Source organism: Mustela nigripes, chromosome 10 (assembly GCF_022355385.1).
Source record: "Mustela nigripes isolate SB6536 chromosome 10, MUSNIG.SB6536, whole genome shotgun sequence".
Taxonomy (NCBI): Eukaryota; Metazoa; Chordata; class Mammalia; order Carnivora; family Mustelidae; genus Mustela; species Mustela nigripes.
Window position 1 is genome coordinate 63,851,175 of NC_081566.1, and position 24,438 is coordinate 63,875,612.

At 43.9% G+C, this 24,438-nt stretch overlaps 3 protein-coding genes across 3 annotated transcripts; 2 read left to right on the forward strand and 1 right to left on the reverse strand.

The window, feature by feature from the left end:
* Positions 1-4,200: 4,200 nt before the first annotated feature.
* Positions 4,201-5,154, forward strand: LOC132026249 (olfactory receptor 6P1). Its single transcript, XM_059414159.1, has one exon. It carries the CDS (start codon positions 4,201-4,203, stop codon positions 5,152-5,154), a length of 954 nt encoding a protein of 317 aa, XP_059270142.1.
* Positions 5,155-14,492: 9,338 nt separating this feature from the next.
* Positions 14,493-15,469, forward strand: LOC132026250 (olfactory receptor 6Y1-like). Its single transcript, XM_059414160.1, is given in 2 exon segments — positions 14,493-15,198; positions 15,201-15,469. Coding segments are annotated over 2 exon segments (975 nt in total).
* A 6,318-nt stretch (positions 15,470-21,787) lies between these two features.
* LOC132026021 (olfactory receptor 10R2-like) lies at positions 21,788-24,149 on the reverse strand. Its single transcript, XM_059413965.1, has 2 exons — positions 24,135-24,149; positions 21,788-22,753 (listed from the first exon to the last, which is right to left on the reverse strand). The coding sequence occupies exons 1-2, from the start codon at positions 24,147-24,149 to the stop codon at positions 21,788-21,790; spliced, it is 981 nt and encodes a 326-aa protein (XP_059269948.1).
* Between the last annotated feature and the right edge of the window lie 289 nt (positions 24,150-24,438).

Genomic DNA, 24,438 nt, shown 5'->3' on the forward strand with positions numbered 1-24,438 from the left:
AGGCTCATCTGTCCCGTGTTGGCCTCGTGGCGGAATGCTGCCCTGACCTCCTGTCGAGGTGGCAGCCGAGGAGGGCTGTTGGGCTAAGCCCGACCGTAAGGACCAGACGTGGCTCAGAGGTTAAACAAGGGAAAACAAGGAACGAACAACACAAGAGATCAGTGTGCACAGCGCATGGGTAACTCAGAGCGACCTGAGGCATCTGACAGCCGAGAGTCCGAAGCACTCTGTCTAGGAGGGCCTCCTCGGAAAGGAAGGGCAGGTCTAGAGCCTGGAGAGGTGGGGCCACAGGGGCGAGGGGCCAGCATTGCTCCGGCTGGAGGAGAAAGTCCTTGGCAACAGCAGGCCAGCCTGAGCAGCAAACGTCAGTCATTTTGTTTTCAATGACTTAGCTGGAAACCAAGGGTGATGGTGATGGGAAGTGACACTGCAGAGTGGGCGGGAGCTAGGGTCTTGGGGACCTCGTCTGCTGGCTTGCGATGCAACCAGCAGACAACTGAAGGCACCAGGGGCTGCGGAGCAAGACTGGCCCCAGACACACCCGAAACCAGACGGTGTGTACTTTCCAGTCTGTACTTTCCACCCTCCACCTGCTCTCTAACAGCTTCTTCCCACCCCGACCCTCAGGACTTTCAAGCAACTTTCATGCGGTGTCGCAGCTGGAAAGAACTCTAGCTTGTGTTCCGTGTGTGTACGTTCCAAAATGTGTGACCAAATGAAGTAAATGATTCACGATTATACAAATCAAGGCTGAAACTCAAACCCGCTCATGTGTTCGTTGCCTGCCATGTTCTAGGCACGGATCTGTACACCGAGGAAAGGTGAGGTGGGGTCGGTCCCTTTTCAGACGTGGGGACATTGCTCACTCTAGGGCACCAGCTAATGCCCTGAACTTGGCTTTGGCATTTCCAGCTGGCCTTTTAGAGCCGTTTCCAACCTCTATTGCAATCAACCCTAGGGCACGCTATGCCTCCTTCCTGTCCTGCTCCTCTTGTTGCCCCCCGACTGGCTGCCCAGTCCTCCTCTCCAAACGTGCTCTCAGAAAAGTATCTGATGCATTAAGTCCGTTTTCCAAACCCAGGTTTATGCGCTCAGGAGGGTGCAGAAAGGCTTTCCAAGATCCAGGTATGACTCCTTCCAAGGGAAACATTCCCTGATCTTCAAAGATCTTATCAGCTTTTCCTAGAATGTCTTCACCTTTCTCTCTCTGCTTTTCAAAACCTGTTCTCCCTCGGTCCAAAGGAGGGCATAACGGACCCACCACGTCTGGCAGAGGGAAGGTAGTGTGGGGGCAGCGTCTGTGCTGGGAGAGGGAAGGAACCGTTCTGGGCAGCACGTCCTTTTACAAGTCTGCCTTTTCCAATTTATTTCTTTCAACACAACTGAATGGAAGCTGATTGAGTTGTCAGTTAATAGATCAATAAAAACCATTTTGATGATAGATGACTGTGTAATTTCTGGCATATAACTAATAGAAAGTTCAAATAATTTAGTGTTATTACTATAACCAAACGACTTTCATCCCCCGAACTGTGGTGTATCAATGTCATTTATTTCCATGAACTAGTTTCCTCGGTATTTATATCTCCAAAATGAAGAGTAAGAAAGGAATGGATTTTGAAACTGCTCTCATTCTGATGATAAGTGGTTTTCACGGACGCACACAAGAACCGAGAGGAAGCACAGTCCTCGTTATTATAAAATGATACGCCAATAAAAAATAAGATACTTTAAAATATGTCCTGTATTTTTATTGTTTTGGTGAAATGCATGCTGATTACAGAATAAAATCTAATAGAAAATTTTTTCAAAACTTTTATAGCCTCCAGAGTACAAGAGATAAGAAAGACATGCAGATATAGAGAAATCAATAAAAGACTTGTAATTATAAAAATATAATACCTTGAATTATGAGTTCAGTGAGAAAAATTAAAGTAAAATTTCAATTTTTTTAAAGATTTTATTTATTTATTGGACCGACAGAGATCACAAGTTGCAGAGAGGCAGGCAGAGAGAGTGGGGGAGGCAAGCTTCCCACTGAGCAGAGAGCCCGACGTGGGGCTGGATCCCAGGACCCTGAGATCATGACCTGAGCTGGAGGCAGAGGCTTTAACCCACTGAGCCACCCAGGCGCCCCTGAAATTTCAATTTTTTAAAAAGGCACATGCACTCACGTAATTTTTGAAAGACGTCTTCATCAATATCCTCTCACCAACATGTAGGTATCACTGAGCACATAAGGAGTGACATAATAACCTCATTTAAAATGTCAGTGCTCACATGCGGTGGACATTAGATTCCACGCAACTATTTAAACGTTTGATAAAAATAATGTGATGTCCAGTTTACAATTGGCACGCCCACGTATTGTTGTTTTAGTTTGTCTTTTGTGGTTGGGAGTGGGATTTTGTTGTTTTCAATTTTTTTTTTTTTTTTTAACTTGAGTCTCGTTGACACAGAGGGTTACAGGGGTCGAGGATACAGCATCCGGATTCAGCTTCTCTGTGCCTCTGTGCTCCCCTCACTTGCAGCTGCCTTCTCTCCCCGCTCAGCAGCGCTGTGACCATGATGTATTGTTTTTTATGTTGCTTACAGAAAAAAATGGGAAGTCCCACCAAAAATGAGAGAGTGTGATGATATGTAGCTCGTGATCGAATCTCAGGTCAAATGTTTGTGTCTGTCAGGTGCCCTCCCCTGGCAATATGGAGAGGAGCCTGCCGGGCTCAGAGGGGAGGCCAGGGGCATATGATGGTCTCTTCCAATCTCAGGTTTCAACGGCTGCATCCGTTTTGTACTGTTGTAACAAATTCCACACATTTGGTGGCTCAAAATAATGGGGATTGATTCTTTCTCTCCTTTCTGGTGAGCCGTGTGAAATCAACGTGCCAGGTGTCGGCCGGGTCACACTCCCTCCGAGGGCTCCGGGGCAGAATCCACCTCTTGCCTCTGGTGGCCGCTGGCGTGCCTCGGGTCGTAGTCCCTGGGCTTCCAGTCCTCCGGGCCAGCGTCGCCAAATCTCGCCCCGTTCCACCTCCGCAGTTCCTTCTCCGTGTGTCCAGCTCACGTTTCTCTCTGCCTCTCTCTTATAAGGACCCTTGACATTGCATTTAAGGTGCACCTGAATGGTCCAGGATAGACCACCGTCTCAATACCCTTACTGTCGTCACACCTGCAGAGACTGTCAGCAGCTGTAATATGCACAGGTTCCGGAGCTTGGGTGTGGGCACTTTGGGGGGGTCCATGTTTCAACCTCCACACCAGCCCTGCAAGGAGACAACCTAATTCTAGCACAGAAAATGTACTCAAAAATAGTTGTAAAATGAATGGAAAAATAATTCTTTGTTGGGCTCACTCTCTCTCTCTCAGATTAATTAATTAACTAGTTATTTAATTAATTTTAAAAGAATGAGGCACCTGGGTAGCTCAGTTGATGGAACATCTGACTCTTGATTTCTGCTCAGGTCACGATCTCAGGGTTGTGAAATCAAGCCCATGGCGGGGGGGGGGGGGGCGGCTACATGCCAAATGTGGAGGCCGCTCAGGATTCTCTCTCTCTCTCTCCCTCTGTCCCACTCCTCCACCACTGGCACTCTCTCTGTAAAAAATAATAATATTTTTTTTTAAAAAGAACTCTTTTAGCTCATCTCTACTGAATTATTTCTCTAACTGTGCATGGATATTTGGGAAATATCCAGGCTGCCTAGCCTATAGCTCAGTGATGTCCTCGACCTACCACTTCCTCTTTTCTTGGAGAGAGAAGCCCTCAGTCTCCAGCTAGCTATCCCTCCTTTTTTTTTTTTTTTTTTTTTTTTTTTTTTATTCATTCACTCAACAAATACTGAGTCCAGATGCTCTGGGGCTTACAGTTTTGCAGGGAGTGAAGGAAGAGCATGTCATGGATAAGAAAACAAAAATGGAAATAGTAAGACCGGTATGACAAGCATTTATCAAATACCCACTGCCGTTAGATTGCTGAATTCTCAAGTTCAATCCTCAAGTCTGAGAACTCTTCCCTTGAGCTGGGAGATGAAACAGCGAAGTGAAGGCACTAAAAGATGTCGCGGTAATTGATAGCGTACTACCGAGCGCCTTCGCAAGGTTGTTACCTGGGGTTGCGCGGGAGGGTAGCAGTTTGGTCCTCCAGTCTCTCAACATCTTGCTCTTCCTGTTGTTTTTCAGGTAGGCAGGTGGACAGAGACGATGGGAAATTTGAGTGGAGGCCACGTCGCGGAGTTTGTCTTGGTGGGCTTCCCTACCTCGCCACCCTTCCAGCTACTCCTCTTTGTCCTCTTCCTCGCAATTTACCTGCTGACACTGTTGGAGAACGCGCTCATCGTTTCTACAATCTGGCTCACTCCAAGCCTCCACCGCCCGATGTACTTTTTCCTCGCCCACCTCTCCTTCTTGGAGCTGTGGTACATCAATGTCACGGTTCCCCGTCTTCTGGGAGCATTTCTCACCCAGGACCGAAGAGTGTCCTATGTAGGCTGCATGACCCAGCTCTACTTCTTCATTGCCCTGGCCTGCACCGAATGTGTCTTGCTCGCGGTCATGGCCTATGACCGCTACCTGGCCATCTGTGAGCCCCTCCGGTACCCCACTCTCATGCCTTCCAGCCTGGCGATCCGCCTTGCAGCTTCCTCGTGGGGTAGTGGTTTCTTCAGCTCCATGATGAAGCTTCTTTTCATTTCCCGACTGTCCTACTGTGGACCCAACATCATCAACCACTTCTTCTGTGATATCTCTCCCCTACTCAACCTCACCTGCTCTGACAAGGAGCAAGCAGAACTGGTAGACTTCCTCTTGGCCCTGGTGATGATCCTTCTCCCTCTGTTGGCTGTGGTTTCATCATACGCTGCCATCATCGCTGCCATTGTGAGAATTCCTACTGCTCAGGGCCGTCGCAAGGCCTTCTCCACCTGTGCCTCTCACCTGGCAGTGGTTGTCATCTACTATTCCTCCACCCTCTTCACCTATGCGCGGCCCCGGGCCATGTACACCTTCAACCACAACAAGATCATCTCTGTGCTCTACACCGTCATTGTGCCATTCCTCAATCCAGCCATCTACTGCCTGAGGAACAAGGAGGTGAAGGATGCTCTCAGAAAGTTGGTCCTGGGCAGATGCCACTATTCTAGGGATGTTCCAGATTGATGTGCAGCAGAACCTAGCAGGCAGGCAGGCAGGAACAGCGTCTTAGTAGTGCCACGTCAAGGAATCATAAAATAGGCTCAGAGGGAACATAAGTATCAATTAGTAGGTGGTTCTGCTAAATAGCCTCTGGGAATCTCCTGACACAAACAAACGTTTATGAGTCATTGATCTTGAACAGGTTTTCTGAACTAAAGTTGAGTTAGCTGCATACGAATCTCCTGGGGGTTGGTTAAGATGCAAATTCCCAGAAAAAAAAAAAAAAAAGTCTGTAGAGGGTCTGATAGAGTATGTCTAGGTTACAACTATGCTGTGCACAGTTTCCAACTTCATAGCAACTCTTGGTTCATAGTTAGCTGGAGATTCCCTACTTTAGATCAACCCTCTTATGTTACAAATGAGAAAATAAAAGAAAGGGGACTTACAGATGGGTATGTCAAGGTGATATATGCTTTATCGTAGCAGTTTCAAAGATCCAAATTCTCAAATCCCACTTCCATGAGGAATCACAAAAGTACAATTATTGCACCCCAAGAACCGAAACTCATGTCACCTAATCAATACTCTGCACCTCTACAAGTCTTACAAGTCTACAAGTCTTATATACAAGTCTGCAAGGCAAGGAGGGGGAAAGCGTCACGTCGATACTCAGCTATATGTGCACCGATCTGAACACGGTCCCATATTCATCGGCCTCTCCCTTCTTTGACTCTCAGGGGGATTGACATAATTAGTATTGATTCCAGAGTCAACAAAATGCAGTCGCAATCTTGTATATAGGTTGCTCTCAGAATCTTCTCCAGCGCTCGGGACAGTTTCTGCTTTAATTAGTTGGTACCTGGGTTATACCAGTTGCTAAATACTTTTTAAGTTTTGCTCCTGAAGCAAATGATCACAAGAGCAGAAAATGTCTCTCTCTCTCTTTTTAAAAGATTTTATTTATTTATTTGTTTATTTGACAGAGAGAGAGAGAGAGAGAGAGGAAAGACAAGCAGGGGGAGTGGGAGAGGGAGAAGCAGGCTTCCTGCTGAGCAGGGAGCCTGATGCAGGGCTCGATCCCAGGACCCTGGGATCATGACCTGAGCTGAAGGCAAATGCTTAACAACCTGAGTCACCCAGGCGCCCTAAGAGTAGAAAATGTCTTAATGAGAGAGGGAATGAAGGAATGAGATATGGGACGCAGGTATCTCCCTTAGAGTGAGTGAGATGCCTCAGATTCAAAGCCTGAACTATATACATTCTTTTGAGTTTCTTTGAGTTTTGGAAACTTTCTTGAATTGCTTAGGGAGATTTTCACACCCTGACTCAAGGTTACGTTCTGCGCATGTGAACCATATTTGATGTTTCTTTAGTTGTGAAATATGTAGAATAATAATGATGATGATAAAAAATTGTAGTGAGCAAATACTCGTAAATGCAAATTGTGCTTAAAACAATTTGTGAGGGGAAAAGATGATTGTTTATTAAAGAAAACTACTTGGTCAATAATCATTTTGGGTTTTCCAGGTTCTAAAATGAAATAACAAAAGCAACAAAGAAATCTGACCCTTTTAAAAATATAAGTTACTTTATTTTCATGGAATTTCTAAATAGCCTTTTAAAGAAACATTTCTGAGATTGGCTCCATGGAGCTTTGCCTTACTATGTTCTCTTTTCCATTCATAGAGCTATGGAAGGCCTGGTGTTTTATGCTAAGAATTTTGCTCCTAAAACCAAGAAATCTCACTTGGATCTTAGTTTTACCTCTACGTCGTCCCTGTTACAATGAAAATATTATCACTACCTCATATGCTTGCTGTGAATATCAACTAGTGTACCTGGGAGTGAAGTGTTAACACCTTTTCTCTTCGTAGGTAAATTTCACCTTGGATCACCTTTTTTTTTTTTTTTTTCTTCCCCCAGCTTTCCTGAACTACAACTGACAAATAAACTGTAAGGTATTGAAAGCATATAATGTGACAACTTGATATTCATATACACCGGGAAAGAATTCACCTTCTGTGAACTTTCTAGCTCAGGGCTCTTGGAAGCCTGGTAAATGTTGCTAAGCAACACTGCATATGGTACAAATGAGGTCCAATGAGCAAAAGTCCTTTGGACTGGGAGAATGATGATAAGTATTATAGGTAACTGGGTGTAAGTCACAGCTCCAGGCTGCTTTCGTAACTTGGCGTGCCTTTTGCTGGGAACTCTGGAAACCATGGACCCCACAGAGCTTTTAGAAGAGACGATAGCTCTTCTGGGGCTTGAGAGTTCCAAATCGAGGTGGACCATGTGCTCCTGTGTGTGAATCTCATGGCCTCTCCCTTGCCCTATGAATTTGAAGCCCAGAGACAAAGCCCCATCTGTTTTCAGTACTCCTTCAACAGGAGAGAAATTCCTGAAGCTGCCTGCCTGCGTGTTGTGTCTCTGTCCTCTATTTCTCTAAGTGACACTGAAGCCAAGGGTGCCCTTTGATTATTTGGTGAAGACTCATATCTTCCGGCATGTAATAGCTAATGTGCAGTAACTATTTAATAAATTCTAAGCCCCATCTTTATTATCATTTTGTCATAAATCATATGATTATGCACTTCTAAAAGATGTGTCTGTTTTACTAACCATGAATGGAGATTGGAGGACTGAGCAGGTCCTCAAGACCATTACGTGGAAAGCTAAGCTCAGAGCACCCTTTGTAATTATGTGGAAAGGGTGATAAATTGATTAGAAAACTCAGCATTTCCAATACCCAATCACTCAATATCACAACTCAATATCACAGCTCGTCATTGAGTTGAATCAGTAAAGTTTGCACTCCCTTCAAAGATGATCGGAATGGATCATAACTCTATTAGAATATTAGCATAGAACGTTAATCTCTTCCTAGCCATTTTGGTCTTGGATTTTGTGCTTGATACCAACCTTCTTGGAAGGAAGAGGTAGAGAAGGTCAGATGGCCTTCAGGTATGGTTCTCGTCCGGTCATCTCATCCCAGCAGGAGGTGGAAGCCCTTCTTGTTTGCTCTTCATCTAGTGTGAGAGGTGCCCAAGGTGTACTCACTGGGGTGGATGGCTCATTTTTCTTTGCTAAGACAACCCAGTAGTCCACGAGGTAACAGACACGAGGAAGGGTGGTCAGCTCACTGAGCCTGGAGATGCAGAAACACATGAAAATCATGGGTCTTTGATACCATGGTGGAGAAGCAGAACCAGCACCAGCTAATTCCTGTATCCTAGTTGGTTTTTTTTTTTTAATGTTTATTTTGTTTATTTTAGAGGGAAGGAGAGTAGGTGAGTGGGGGGAAAGGCTGAGGGAGAGGAAGACGGAACCCTCAAGCAGACTCCCCAGGGAGCATGAAACCCAACACGGGGCTTGGCTTGATCCCAGGACCCTGAGATCATGGCCTGAGATGAAATCTTAGAGTGGGCTGCATAACTGACTAAGCCACCCAGGGATCTCCCGAGTTCTGTTTATTTTTTTAAAATTAAACAATAAAAAATCAATCCCCATTTGTTGGAGTCATTGTGATTTGTGCTTTCTTTCATTTTCAACTTTATGTGCCTGATGTAATAGATTTATCTGCTTTTTGCCTTGCATTCTTTGAGAAGTTTTCAAATGATTTTTAGTTTTAGATTTTTAAAAATTTTTCAAATGACATATATTTTACTAAGTTGCCAGATTAAGATGGTGACACCTCCCTCCACACCTCCTATTTTGTCTTTCCAGGAAGTGTGAGATTTATTGTCTCTTTAAAGTTGTAATTCACAGGCTAGCCGGAGAGTGGTGGGTTAATTCCCAGACACTATACCTAGGATTCCAGTAGCTACTGCAAGTAAGTTCTACGTTCTTTTATGTTGCCACACTTTATTTTATTTTGTTTTGTTTTATTTCCTCTTCTTCCATGGTTTCCATATCATGGAGCCAACTTTCCACCAGAGAGAGATAGCAGAAAGGGAACAAGAGAAGAGCCTGTGTTCATTATGATTCATTAAATAAACTTCATTTATTTTAAAACAGGGGCACTCTTCATCACAATTAACTCAGAATATTCTTGCATTTAAAAAGAAAAAATAAATTGTGTAATTTTTTATTCATAAGACAGTGCATAGAAAGCACACAATGTGGTTATCTGCCTCAAAATTTTTATATTGAGAGGAAATAGAAAGCACAATTTTCAGAAACAACTATAAAATACAAGGAAAAATGTGAATTTCTCCAGTAAACTTCAACCTTTACATTTAAAAATCACTCTATTTATTTTTACTAAAGCTAAGCACATAATTATACTAAAACATAATGAGTCAGACATATTACAGTACATAAGCTCTGCACTTTTTCTCACTCATTCAAAGCTATAGGCTCTGCCTATCTTTCAATATTATCCCTTAATTAACTGTTTTTTTTTCTTCTGTGACAAGAAACAATAGAATGAAATTAGAATTCCTTTTTTCCTTTAAGCGCTCAGAGTTTTAACTATAGCTTTTTTTCTTTGTAGCAAGGAATGGTTGTAAATAGTTGTAACAAGAAGGGATGGTATTTTGTTTTATTAACTTCTGGGTTAATGTTGCCATTGCCTTTTAAAAACGAGGAACATAGTACTTGGAGAGACCTGAGACATGTGTTTGCCCACAGAGCTAACAGAGAGCAATGAAAACTCATGTTTTTTGTTGTTGTTGTTGTTATTGTTTGTTTGTTTTTATGTTTGTTTGTTTTAATTGAATATATTTGACACATAACACTGGGTAAATTGAAGGTGTACAACATGGCACTTTGATACATTTATATATTGTAATATGATTGTCTTTGTAGCCATATTTGTCACGTTACATGATTATAGTCCCATATTGTTGCCTATATCTATTATACTGTGCATTGAAAATTATGGCTTATTTGCTATTCATTGCGAATGTGTACCCTTAAACTCCGTGAGTCTCATCTCCTCACTCCCATTCTCTAATAAGCACCATTTTACCATCCGTTTTTTATGAGTATGACTTTTTTTTTTTTAAGGATTCCACATATAAGCGATGTCATACAGTACTTGTCTTTCTCTATCTGACTTACCTCACTTAGCACTTGTGCTTATAGGGTTCATCCATGTTGTCTCACATGGTGGGATTCCCTCCTTTCTCATGGCCAGAGTCTCATGGCACATCTTTTTATCCAATCATGCACTGATGGGCATTTAGGTGGTTTCCATATCTTGGCTGCTGCTAATAATGCTGTGGTGGGCATGGGGGTATGTAAATCTCTTTGAAATACATATGGATGTGCTCATCTACTGAGTCACTGACACATGAGAATCGTGTAGGTGTATAGAACTGACACTCGTGTGTGTGACATCTAAGGGTGTTTGGAGCTTGTAGATGTGTGTGTACATGTACTTGGGTCCCCAAATAAGAGTGAGTAGATGCCATTCTGATTTTCTGCTGAATGACTTCAGTTATAGCACTATATTCCCCAGAGGATCTTATGATTTTTGAGACCATTCTCCAGAAAGAGAAGAGGACACACACATGCCCTGTTCTCTCACCTTCCTCTGCTCCAGAGTCTGGTGGGAGGAAGATGATGTGCCTCAAGCCTAAGGTCTCTCTTGTGCCATTTAAATTGTAATATTTAACTGAGCTCTTCCCTAGTACTTCTCCCGAGTCCTCTTGGGCCCTGGAAAGGCCAAACACTTTCCTGAGGGTTGTGTCTACTGGGAGGTCCCCTGTGGGCGGGAGGGAGTTGTCTGTTCCTCTAGTAGCTCAGAAGCTGGCAGAGCATAAATAGCTCATTCTACACCTACTTCAAGCTGAACAGACACAACTGGGCTTGCCTAGCACCTCTTGAGCCTGGGGACATGGCCTTCCTCCTCCTGGTCTACATGATCTCTCCTCTTTTCTCCATCCACAGTGGACATGCCTGACAACACTTGGAGAAGAGTCCTCAGTTACATGACTGGGAAAATGGTGGGTTGAAAAAAGGCTCTTAGGTATTCCCAGGGGATTTAAAATCATTTTTATTTCAATCCCTGGTTCTTAGGAGCTTTCATTTTATTGGTATTTTAAAACTAGTTGCCTTCCGTGAGCTTATTGTGTGGTGAGCTTAAGTGCAGGTACACCGTACAGTTGGGGAGTGAGGTTAGTAGATTTTGCTTCAGCGGTATTTCCCTCTCACAGGTGCATATTGAGCCGGATGAAGAAGTGCTGGTAATGTAGGCTGTCATGTCGTTTTAAGACTCTGCTGTAATCTGATTGCCCAGTGATCTGTGCTCCTGAAGATCCCTCAGTTTACTGCATCGGCCCACCTGTATGCCTCGCAAAATGCAGAGTCCAGGAGTGCTCCGCCCTGGGAAACAGACAGAGAGAAAGTGGCAGAGAAAGTGGAATGACCATAGGAGAGAAGGAGAATGAGGACATGGGGGAGGGGGAAGGTGCAACACAGGGACGTGAGTGAGAGTGTTGTTTCTCCGTTAATTGAGGGCGGGTCTGGCAAAGGGGATGGTGGTTGCAGTTCGGATGATTTCTAACCCTTTAGAAGATTTCACTGTTCATTGTGCGGTATATACCGTAAGAGGAAGACGGTAAGATTCAACGAGGCACTATGATGTTTGTCCGGGCTAACTGCCGACGGTGAGGCTCACGTGAAGTACTGTGCCGTCAGATCTTGCAAACGTGAGGCCTCGTCTGCCACGGGGGCAGCCCATTCTGTTCAGGGACCTGCTTGCTGCCAATCTTGTGTGGGAACAAAGGCTGTCACTCTCGGAGCCTTGCTCTCTTCCTCTTCTGTCTGCCAGACAGAATTGATAAGTGACCTTGGAAGCCACTGATGGGACTAAGATGGCCCAGCCCTGGAGATCTGAGACCTAGACCCCGTCCTGCATTTACATAGCATGGGACTATTGGCAAAGCATATTATATATATAGATACAAGTCTGTCTATCCATCTACCTACCCATCATCCATCTATTATCTATCATCTGTCGATCTCTCTGTAATATGTACATCTTCTATATATGGAGAGTTTCAAGGCTCAGAGGTGCTCATACTGTAATTCCAATTTTTTTCTCTCTTATGTGACTTTTCCTCTTTTAGTGGACTACTGGAAAACAAAGCTAATCCTATGCTTAAATGATAAGATTGCTCAGTCAGATGTCTTTGCCAGAATTCTGTACACCTTCTTCTTCCTCCTTTATTTTGTCCGATCCTTCTCTCATGCTCATTTCCCCAGCGGCGCTGCCTCTGACCCTGACATTCCTGGGGGAAGTACAGGAAAGAATGCACGATGCCTGTGAGAACATCCCCCCCGCATGTGCTAGGTCTTCATCTCCAGTTGCAGGGGCTGCCTTCAAGCCCAGCTTCAGGGCGGAGGCATCTCCTCTGACAATGACAGCCAGTGCCTGTTGCTGAAGTCCTGACAATATGTTGCATCATCACATTTCCTGGGGGACCCTGGGAAGGGTTCCAGGAAGAAAGGACTTCCAGGTATAATGCCCTCCCTGCCCATTGTTGGAATAGAGAAATGCAAGAGGGAATGAGTCCAAGGATACAGCTCAAGAGACTGGTGTCTTATTACCGGGCATCGAGGATGTGCCTCCCAAATGGACATGCTCCCCCCATTTGGGAGGGAGGAAACAGGTTGATCTCATGGGTCCTCAGTAGCTGGAAACAGGTTGATCTCATGCATCCGTTTGCCAGGACAGAGGTGTGCTGAGCAAAAGCCTGGCTGGAGGGTGGGCCTAAGTTATTCACTAACAAGTTTCCTGCTGCTGGATCCTCACCCTCAGAGAAGAGTAGAAAGAAGCTGAGGGAGTTCGGGGTTCAGGGACCATCCCTTGTTTGTAAGCTCCACCATCCCTACACTACCTCGTGAATCCTAGGCCATGGCAAGCAGGGGCCATTTTGTGCCCTGTGTGTGTGTGTGTGTGTGTGTGTGTGAATTAAAGGCTGAGTTCCACCAGAAAACAAACTTGCTTGTTGAATTTGCACTATCAGGTATTGGTTTGTTTATCCGTGTCTGTGTTCCTCTCTAACGTGGGTCCCTAAGAGATGGCTGTTCTGCCTCCCTTTAGGATCCTAAAGCGAGGTCTGGGTAGCGAGAGGGAGGTGGATGGGGTGGGCGGCCATTTTCCAGCTCAGGAAAAACAGACAGCCTTCCCCAGCCGTGCGTCATACGTCCTGCACACAAGCAGAGTTGTTGAGGAGAAGAGAAGGAGAGAGACTGACTCTGGGCGAGTGTGGGAGGGAGGAATCAGGCCGTAGATGCCAGAGAAAGCCTGGGAAGGGTGAGGCACTCCACATGGAAGGTGGGAGGTTTGAGGTTCAGGTTCGGAGTGATTCTCAGCCCCCCGGAAGGAGACTGCATCCATGGTGGTGGTGGTGGGGGGTAACCATACAGGAGGCTCACTGATGGCAGAAGGCGTCAGGTTCTCCATTTTTCCTGATACCCCTGGAAAGGTCTTACAATCCCCTCCTTCTTCATTAACAATGGCTGTGTCGATCTGTGTTGAGTTTTTGGCAGGGAGAATTAGCAGAGCATCCTGGAAAGGTCACAAGAATTTCCATGGGAATTTAATTTAAACCTTAAAGCTCATTAGATGTTTACAGATGTGATGAAATTATATTATATCCACCTTGAAAATAAAAGAATTAGTATTCTGAAAATGAAGTCACTTGCTCACTTAGCTGGAGGGAGACAAAAGTGGGATTTGATTTACTTTTTCCAGACTCCTAATCAAGTACTCTATACAATGAATTGGATGAAAGAAAACATTACCTTTTAAAATATCTATTTGATTTTGTTCTCCAGGAAGCTGGTGAATATTCATATAAAATTTACTATTAACCCTGTGTGTTTGCTCAAATATTGCTTCATTTAAGCTCTATGACCTTGTTAAATAGGAAACAAAACAAAACAGTAGAAATCTTTTCTTATAGGTAAGTGGGGCCATAAGACTTTTCCAGAGTCACCCAGAATCTGGGTGATGAACACTTGAGTCTCCTATCTCCTTCCCATATGCAGTAAATTGGATTTCTTGCTTATAGTGAAGGGGTGCTATGAAGGCCATCCTCCTATGCTCAATGGAGATGTATTAGGAAGGTATAGAACTAACTGGAGTCTGAAGTTTCCAATTTCACTTCTATGGGACCTTGGATGAGTTATCACTCTTGGCTCAATTTGAGAAAAAAATAAAATATAAGCTCTCTAAAGTACATTTTTGCCCAAATTTTGGTTTTGATCATGCCGTAGGAGGAAGTAAAGTTGTAATGGCAGGAGGACTTCTATTGACATGAGTTTGCTGGGCTCTGTCAATGTCAGGAACCATAGGCTGGTGCTCAGGACACAGGAAAAACTGATTTTGTCTGTGCCCCCAGCCAGGTATGATCAGCAAGGTTCTGGAAGTAGATAACCGTACAGCGACCATACATTTCATTCTTCTGGGATTTCCAACACGGCCGGCCTTCCAGATGTTGCTCTTCCTCATGTTCCTGGCAGCCTACCTGCTGACCTTGCTGGAGAATGCTCTCATTATCCTGGCCATTCGCAGCGATGGGAAGTTGCACAAGCCCATGTACTTCTTCTTGAGCAATCTTTCCTTCCTGGAGATGTGGTATGTCACAGTCATCAGCCCCAAGATGCTGGTAGACTTCCTCAGCCATGATAAGACCATCTCCTTCAATGGCTGCATGACTCAACTTTACTTCTTTGTGACCTTTGTCTGCACTGAGTACATCCTTCTTGCTGTCATGGCCTTTGACCGCCACGTTGCCATTTGTAATCCACTACGCTACTCAGTTATCATGACCAACCAGCTGTGTGGTACATTGGCTGGGGGATGCTGGCTCTGTGGGCTCATGACTGCCATGATTAAGATGGTGTTCATAGCCCGACTCTACTACTGTGGCACACCCCGCATCAATCATTACTTTTGTGATATTTCTCCGCTCCTCAATGTCTGCTGTGAGGACTCCTCACAGGCTGAGCTAGTAGACTTCTTCTTGGCCCTCATGGTCATTGCCGTCCCCCTTTGTGTAGTGGTGGCATCTTACGCCTCCATTCTCAGCACCATCCTCAGGATCACTTCCGCACGGGCCGCCAAAAGGCATTTTCCACCTGCGCCTCTCACCTGACAGTTGTAATCCTCTTCTATTCCACAACCCTCTTCACCTACGCCCGCCCCAAGCTCATGTATGCCTATGATTCCAACAAAGCGGTGTCTGTGCTCTACACTGTCATTGTCCCCCTCCTCAACCCTATCATCTACTGTCTGAGGAATCGTGAAGTAAAGGTAGCCCTCAAGAAGACCATACTTTGTAAAGGAAGTGGGCCCACGGAAGACGTGGCTTTGAGTAATTAAAAACGTACAGAATCCCTTAAGGCCTGAGTCAGGAGCACATGAATCCACACCCCACACCTTATCCATCAGCCTCCAGTACTTCAACACTGATCCCCTGTGTTTGCGTGTCTGTGCATGCATGAGCATGGCTGAAGAGCCAGATCCCCAAGAGGTAGCCTCTTCTAGCTCAGTAGACAAGTTTTAAACATTTTCCAAGAATTATTTGAAATGAGGACATATTTTGTTCTTCCACTAACATGCGGAGTCCATAGAGCATGGATTTGTCTGTCTACTAATGTGTCATCTGTGCATTCAGCTCTGTCACATAGGAGGTGTTTAATACGTATTTGTAGAAGGGATAATTGAATAAATAGACATTTGAACACAGAAGATGAAAATGGGAATTGTAAATACATTTTGACATTTTGGCTCTTCCTGTTCCTCCCTTTCCCCCATCTTTCTTTCCGTTCTCCCTCTTTTTCTTCTTCCCTTCTAACTCTGTGCCATCTTCCCTCTTACAGACTTGAAGATTTGCTCCCTCTCTCCCTGCCTCTCTCCTTCCCTCCCCACTTCCTCCCACCTTTCTCTTTTTCTAGAGACACTGGTATGTGTTCATCCAAATAAAGTCATCATCTTATCATTTGTGGATTCCAAAAGTTCAAAGCCAATGAGTGGCCCAAGCTTTGTGAAAATCTCGGTAAATTTTAGAATGTATACCATGTGTTTTCAAAATATTAACATTAAAAAGAAGATTTTCTATGTCTGCTTACTGTAGATTTTATTAGCAATTACTTTTCACTTCTTATACTGCAGTCAGCCTTTTTAAAATCAGATTTGTAAAGTATAATTCCATTCAATAAATTTCACCTTTTTTAAAGTCCATTAAGTTTTGGAAAAGTATATAGTTGTCAAACAACAACAATCACTACACAGAACATTTCCATCATCCCCCAAAATTTCTTTGTGCCTTTCTCACTAAGTCTTTTACTCATACCGCTAGACCTACCACTGGCAACTGACATGCTTTTTGTCCCTTTAGCTTTCCCTTTTCTAGAAATTCATATACATGGAATCATACAATCTATAATCTTCTGTGTCAGGCTCATTTGTCATAATGCCTTTAGGGTTCTTAAATTTTTTTAAGAACATGCAGTATCGTCAGTTTCAGGTATACAATATAATTATTCAACAGGTTTTGTGATTTTTTTAAAGATTTTATTTATTTATTTGACAGAGATCACAAGTAGGCAGAGAGGCAGGCAGAGAGAATGGGGGAAGCAAGCTCCTTGCTGAGCAGAGAGCCCGATGCGGGACTCGATCCCAGGACCCTGAGATCATGGCCCAAGAGGAAGGCAGAGGCCCAACCCACTGAGCCACCCAGGCGCCCCTCTTTGCCCTTTTATATCCTTATTTGAGGTAGCCTTGTTCTTTCAGTTACTGAGTCAATTATAACGGCAGGTTTGTCAGTTATCAGTGTTTTCTTTAATGAATTTTTAATTTTTATGATTGTATACATATATATTTGGGATTTTTATGTTTTTTTGATAAATTGAACACTTTACTATTCTGAAATTACACCCTTTATCTCAAAGAATGTCCCTGGTTCTAAAATTAACATTAGCTGATATTAATACAGTCACTACAGCTTGGATTCAATTTGGGGGTCATGGCATGTATTTTTCCCATCTTTGAATCTTTAAGTGACCTGTGGTTCATAATTAAAGTAGACACCTTAGAGATTGTATATAAGTAGATTTTTTTTTATCCAACTGAGTAATCTCTGGTGTTAAATTTTAATCTCATTTTTTACTGCCTTTTGAAATTAATCGAGTAGATTCCGTTTTGAGCAACTCCATTTTATGTCACCTTTGCCTTATAGGTGTTTGTTTTAGGGCAACTCTCTGTGACGATGGAAGTGTTAGGGGTTTGTGCCTTCTTTTCTCTTGGGGCCCCTATGCTGCCTGTTGTACAATGTCCGGAAAATGTTCATTTTTCCCAGAATTTAATTTTTTAAGATGGGAGTTCAACTCCAATTTCTATTAACCCATCTTGGTAAGAGCAAGAGTCATTACTTACCTTTTTAATATTCATTAAGTTCTCAAGGCAACTTAAAAAATTTATAACTTAACTCAATAAATATATGTTTATTATTTGTATATTTGTAAATATTATATAATATATACTAATTATTATAATATAAGAATATAAATATATACATATTTTTATAATAAATATAATGTAAATACATAATAAACATAACGCATATTTATTATTAAATAATATATGTATAATATACATATATAACATATTTTACACCTTTATTATTATACATAATATATATTACATGTGTGATATACATACATTATATATACACATATACCATGCATAATAGAACATGTTATATATTATTTAATGCAATAAATATTAATTATTAATACATTTATATGATTAACAGTTGTATTTAAATATAAATAACACATTATAAATATATTATTTAATATTATAAATAAATAATAAAATTTGAGGACATTGGTATATACATTTTTATTTTATTTTCTCTGGGCAATTATTTTTTATTTTTTATTATTTTTTAATTTTTTTTTTAAGATTTTATTTATCTATTTGACAGAGAACAAGTAGACAGAGAGGCAGGCAGAGGGGGAAGCAAGTTCCCTGCTGAGCAGAGAGCCAGATGCGGGGCTTGATCCTAGGACCCTGGGATCATGACCTGAGCTGAAGGCAGAGGCTTTAACCCACTGAGCCACCCAGGCGCCCCAGAAATGATTTTTTAAAATTTTATTTTATTTTTTCAGTGTTCCAAGTTCATTGTTTATGCACCTCACCCAGTGCTTACTATAAATAAAATTTGAGGATGTTGGTATATATATATATATATATATATATATATATATATATATATATATTAATTAATTTAAAAATATGTAGAAAAGGAGGCCTGAGTGGCTCAGTCCATTAAGCGTCTGCCTTCAGCTCAGGTGATGACCCCAGGGTCCTGGGATCGAGCCCCGCATCCGGCTCCCTGCTCAGCGGGGAGCCTGCTCCTCCCTCGGCCTCTGCACCTGCCCCCGGCTTGGCCTCTGTCTCTCTCTCTCTCTCTCTCAAATGAGTAAATAAAATATTTTTAAAAGTGTAGGAAGGGAGGGGAGCATCACTTCAACGTGGAGGACGTCGCTCTGAGCATCCTTAGGTCATGAGCGGGGACCACGAGTGCCTCCGCGGAGGACCCTGCGGGAGGGAGCGCGGGCAGGGAGCTGGAAACCGGGACCCGCGTCCCTTCACCCCGCATCTCCCCGCAGGGCAGGTGCTCGGTCAACGTGTGCGGAAGGAGCAAGTCAGGGCCGGCCTTTGGAGCTGGTGCACTCCGTGGTCGCCCCGGCATCAGCCCGTCGCTCCCTCCTCCTTTCCCAGCGTCCAGCCTCCGCGCTTCTGCCTGAAAAGGTCACGATCAAGGGGCCGTGGGTCGACCTCTGGCGTCGGTTGCCTGGTTCCTTCGAGCGGGGCTGCGGCTTCTCGCACACCCGCTTCGGGAGGGCGTGTGTGATCTGGCGTAAACCCACAGTCTGAAAACACCTGGACACACGCCTGCTCCGTGTCTGCGCCCCAGTGTCAACCCTGCCGTCCAGGATGGGGGAGGCCGGCTTGCTTAGGGTTCAGGGCATCAGTCAGCAGGGAGAGGACAGAACGCGGGCACGGAGAAGGAAGTGTAACCGAGAACACTGAAGGGGACGCTTGGGCTACAGCAGGGATGGAAGAAGATACAGGAATGACTGTGGGGCAGGTACATTTGCAAAGTCCGAGACAAGAGGAACAGGGCATTTCAGTCCACTCCTTGGAGTTTTCCCCTAACGAATGATGCGGGGTCCTGGACTGGCACTGTGTTTGGAAGGACTGAGGGAGAGGGCTGTGCAAGGGACCCGTGAGTTAATGTTTTAGGTAGAAGGGAACCTATGTGCGGCAGCTTCAGCAAAGAATAGGTTGATATTTTTCAGGAAAAAAAAAAAAATATATATATATATATATATATATAAATGTACATTTTAGATGTTGATTGTCAGCTTATTGTAATAATCAGATTTATTACAGAATTTTCTCCGGCCGCATTCACTTCAAAGGGAATGGTGGAAAAATTAGATCTCTGGGTGTTTAAGGTTGAGGTCTTGCCATACAACACTTCTCTCTTCTTTTCTTACATAAACAAACATTTTAAAAGGACAAGTGAAACGGAGGACAGTAGGCAGGGGGGCTGGCTAGAGGTTCTGACTGGAGAGTCAGGAAAAGTGGTGTGATGAGCGAGGAGAGTCTTGCAGGGGTGAGGCCGCCTTCTCAGGATCGTCTCTAGATCCGGAAACCTTACGCTCTGCACCTTTTCTGCCCACTTACCCTCATCACAATGGGGTTTTGTAAGAAGGAAGAAAGAAGGGAAGCCCTCAGTAATAAAGCGTAGAACTTGAGCTTTAAGAGGGGTTACAAATAGCATAATTGTTACGGTGCATGGTTGCCACCACCGTGCCTTGTAAGGGGTACGAGGTGGGGACGTGGGGACTGGACAGGGAGCAGGACTGTGGCACCGGTCTCTGTGACAATGGAGGGGACTTTTCAAGCCCCTCAAAAGATTTTCTGATGGTACTTCAGAAAGCCATGCCCAGTTTCCCTCAGGCTCCTGCTTCCGTCATCAGACTACTGGAAGACTGCCGGAGCCCCCAGGGAGTCCCTACTGTGCCACAGAGCATCTCGTCTTCTTGCCCACCAATCTGACATCCCTTCCCAGAGTGTAGTTTGTGAAAGGGAGGAACTATTTCTTTTTAGAACTCACAGTTGCTGGAGAAGAGCACGTATTCTGTGACGTGGAGCCGAAGTCAAAGTGTAAGTGCCCCTAAATGGAACCTTCCGGAGACAGAGAAAGTGACTCTGTTTTGTGGAGCACCCAAGATGAGGGTGCAAAGCCTCTGAGCACGAGCACCCTCAGAACGAGGGCTTGGCAGGCATGTGTATCTAGCGCAGGGCTCCTTGCCACTGAGCATAATCAACATGGGCTTCCGTGCAGCCACTGTTAATTGTGTTTCTGTACAATACATGGACCGTGTAGCCTCCAGCTCTGGAAGGAACAGAATGCAGTTATACGAGAGATGACCAGTAGCCTCGAGGTTATAAGTAAAGTATGAAAAGAGCTGGATATTCTAGGCACAAGCTAAAGGCAGAGATTTAAGGGGCAAAATACCAGATATGAGATTGCCTTAGAGAATAACACAACTAAACTAAACTAACCAAAATAGGCTTCGTAAAGATAGGACTGGGGATATACAACATAAAATCCTGTAGCCTAAGGGACGTAGGAGTTAGGGAAGAGCACGCCTGTGACAGAATTAACAGGAAATGGGAGAGAAAACAAAACACAAAACCCTAAGGTGTATTAACATAAAATTGACTTCCAGCACAAGACAGATGACTATCCTGTCACCTGGAATATTGTCCCCATTTCCCGGTGACCCATTGGAACAATACTCTTAACAAAATGGGAAATTTCTTGAAAATAATGAAGAGATGGATGGCCAGGATTTTGAGGGGTCTGTGGGCTCTGAGTTGTCATGAAGGTCAAAGGAGTCGTCAGCTGAGACAGGACAGTGCATCATCCTGTTAAAATGTTTCAGTTGTCACCACATACGTGAAATAGTAGATGGAAGATATGCACATCCAGAGGTAAAAACTAGGACCAAAAGGAGGAAGAGAAACAAAGGTGGGACTTCATAACACTTCGGGGCGTTTAATATTGTCTGGTCCCCTAGTTAGCCTTCAGTCAGAGGCTGGGCTACTACAGGCGGGACTCCGTGATGAGAGAGTGATTGGAAGTGATAGCTTTGGATCCTTTCCAGTGTGGATGGCTCCTGATTATAGTAATAATTTTCAGTTAGATGTATTCCATTTTACCCATGGTTTTTGTGAAAAACCCTACGAAGATTTTTCTATATCACTGAGAACTTGTGATGGTTGAACCTTCTAGACGGAATGACCTTTCACAACGTGTTGTCCTTCCTGAAATGGAATGAACTTGGTCTGCGCATCCAAGGACGCCTGTTTCCAGTTCTGGGAAATCAAAATACTTACATGTGCAAGTTTAAAGGCATTTGAGACTTGTATCTGATTAACAATCAACTCAATTTCACAGCTGCACTCCACAATGCTTATCAAAATAATATCCTGGGGAAGCTTGCACTGTGAGGCTATGCCATGCTATGTAAATTAAAGGTGACAGTATCATCAGCTGTATCATTATTGTTACATCCTCAGAAAGGAGGTTTCCATAGATGCCAAGTACTCTCATCACAGAGCTTTAGGATAAAACCTTCCTCTGGCAATCACTTTTCTTATGGCCATCTGGACATCTTTGTTCCTGAGGCTATACACCATTGGGTTCAACAATGGAGTCACAACTGTGTAAGTCACTGTCACAAGCCTATCTTTGTTAGATGAGAACTTGGTTGAGGGTCGAAGGTAGACAGAGGAGGCACAGCCATAGTGGACAATGACCACAGTGAGGTGGGATGCACAGGTGGAGAAGGCTTTCCGCTTGCCATCAGTGGATGGGATCTTCAGGATGGTACGGACAATGAAACCGTAAGATATGCATATGAAAGTCAGGGGGACCATGAGTGCTAGAACTCCACCAGCGAAGATGACCAGCTCATTGATGTAGGTTTCTGTACAGGCAAGCTGGATAACTGGTGAAATGTCACAGAAGTAGTGGTTGATTTTATTGGGACCACAAAAAGGGAGTTCAAAGACTAAGAATGAGCCTGTCAGTGAGAACAAAAAGCCAATCACAGCACAGGTGGCTGCCAGCTGTCCACATACCTGCCAGCGCATTAGGATAGGGTACCGAAGTGGATGGCAGATAGCAGCATACCGGTCATAGCCCATGACCCCCAGCAACATGCAATTAGTGACAGCAAAACCAAGGAAGAAAAACATCTGAATGGCACAGTTAATGAATGAGATTGTTCTGAGCAGAGACAACAGATTTAGGAGCATCTTGGGCAGGATGACGAAGGTGTAGCATGTCTCAGAGATGGAGAGGATCCCCAGGAAGAAGTACATAGGTACATGGAGGCTGCGATCCAGGCGTATGACTGTGATAATGGTGAGGTTCCCACTCAGAATAATCAGATACAGGCACAGAAACACAGCAAAGAGGATGAGCTGGATTTCTCCAAGGTTGGAGAACCCCAGCAACACAAACTCTGTGACCGAGGAGAAGTTAGCTTGGTTGACTCGGTCCCCAAGATTGACCTACAAAGAACAGGAATGAAGGAATAGACTGTTTACTTACCCTGAAAGATGCAGGTAGCATATCCCACTATGATGGAGGAACAACAAATAGAAGGGAAAAGGCAGATGCTGGCAGGAAATGTCCTGTCCATCGTGTCAGTTTATGGAGCTGTTTCAAAACTCAGAGTACACCTGTTTCCACGACATTTCTGCCTTTCTTACAATGCTTAGGTCAAAGTAAATTTTTCACACTGCCTATCTCAAATAGCAATTAGTAAATATCTGAAGAGTTCCCATGTGACAACCCAGCTCTGCCGTTTTTCATCTGTGTAGCCTCCTGTGCCTCTGTGTTCCCATCTGTAGCATAAAGACGCTAAGAGCACCTCTCTTCCCAGTTCCTTATGGAAGTTAGGGGACTTAGCACAGCAAATGCACACTGCAGACTGTTAGTAGATGTCAGCGTCTGCTACCGATGCTGTTTAATCTTCAGGAACTGGTGGCTAGCTCTTCTGATGTTTTCTTTTGGATGTGCTTGAAGTGTATTTCCACCTAAGAATTTCTTTTTGGCCCTATAATTTTATTTTTACAAAATCACAAAACCGACATCAGACCCGACTCTTATTTTTGCATATTTTCAGTGATGATAATAATAATGTGCTGATGTCAGTTTATCTTTTGATCCGATCCCACAACCTGTTTGACCCACTGAAGAAAGGGGAGTTGGAAGGAGCCTTAGTGCCCTGAAGTGGCTCTGGAAGGAGCTCAGGTTCTCAGGGTCAGGTTGGCCATTGGTTTTTACCACCTGCATACCACTCTGCCAGGAAGAGAAACCTGATTTAGATTTCTGCTATAATTGTAGTTTTAAACCTAGGACAGAAATCTGTCCAATGTGTCAGACCTTTCCTGAGCATGAGCTGTTATATCTCTGCACCTTTTTCCTGGATTTCCAACAGAGCTCGCTGCTGTGTTAGACACAACTTATCTTGAGGGATTTAGCCCCTGCAATTTTTCCCCACTAAAGGATGGGCAGATCCTTCCCCCTCAACTCAATTAAAATTAAGTTTGAGTTTAATAAAGTAATAAATGAACATCCCAAGCAACCAAATAATTGCAGACAATAAAAACACCATGTAGATTGCACAATGAAATTCCTTAGCTAAGGTGGCTCAGTTCAAGAGACCAACTGACTACTGACCCCACACCTTTGACATACAGACTTTCATCCATGCCAGCTCTGAGTGCTTTCGCTGTAGGTTCCCTTGCTTTTAAGAGAAGGCTGGAAGCAGGATATTGGTTCTATTTTTCTAACTATGACTCTGGCTCTTCACAGTCCTCTCTGCCTCTCTTGATGGCTTACAATAGCCGAGCACCAGGCTCTTCCCTGAGCAATGTATTCATTTACCTCCTCAGCTTCCATCCCTGAGGCTTATGCTGTGGATTTGTTGTCCACACAGTATTTGGTAGTGAGGTCTAAAGCCAGCGGAAGGTCTGCAAGGGGAAAACATCTCAGTTAGACAGTCTTTTTACCCTTTTGTCCCCTGTTACACTTTACTGGTACACCACTGTCACCAGGGAATAGTTTCATGTGACAGTCAACAGTGGAGGTTGAACGAACTAAATGTGGAAACTCACTCTTGACAAGGAGTCATACGTATTTACCCTTTCTTTTTCAATTATCTAGGGGACTCAATTACCCAGAGGAGCCA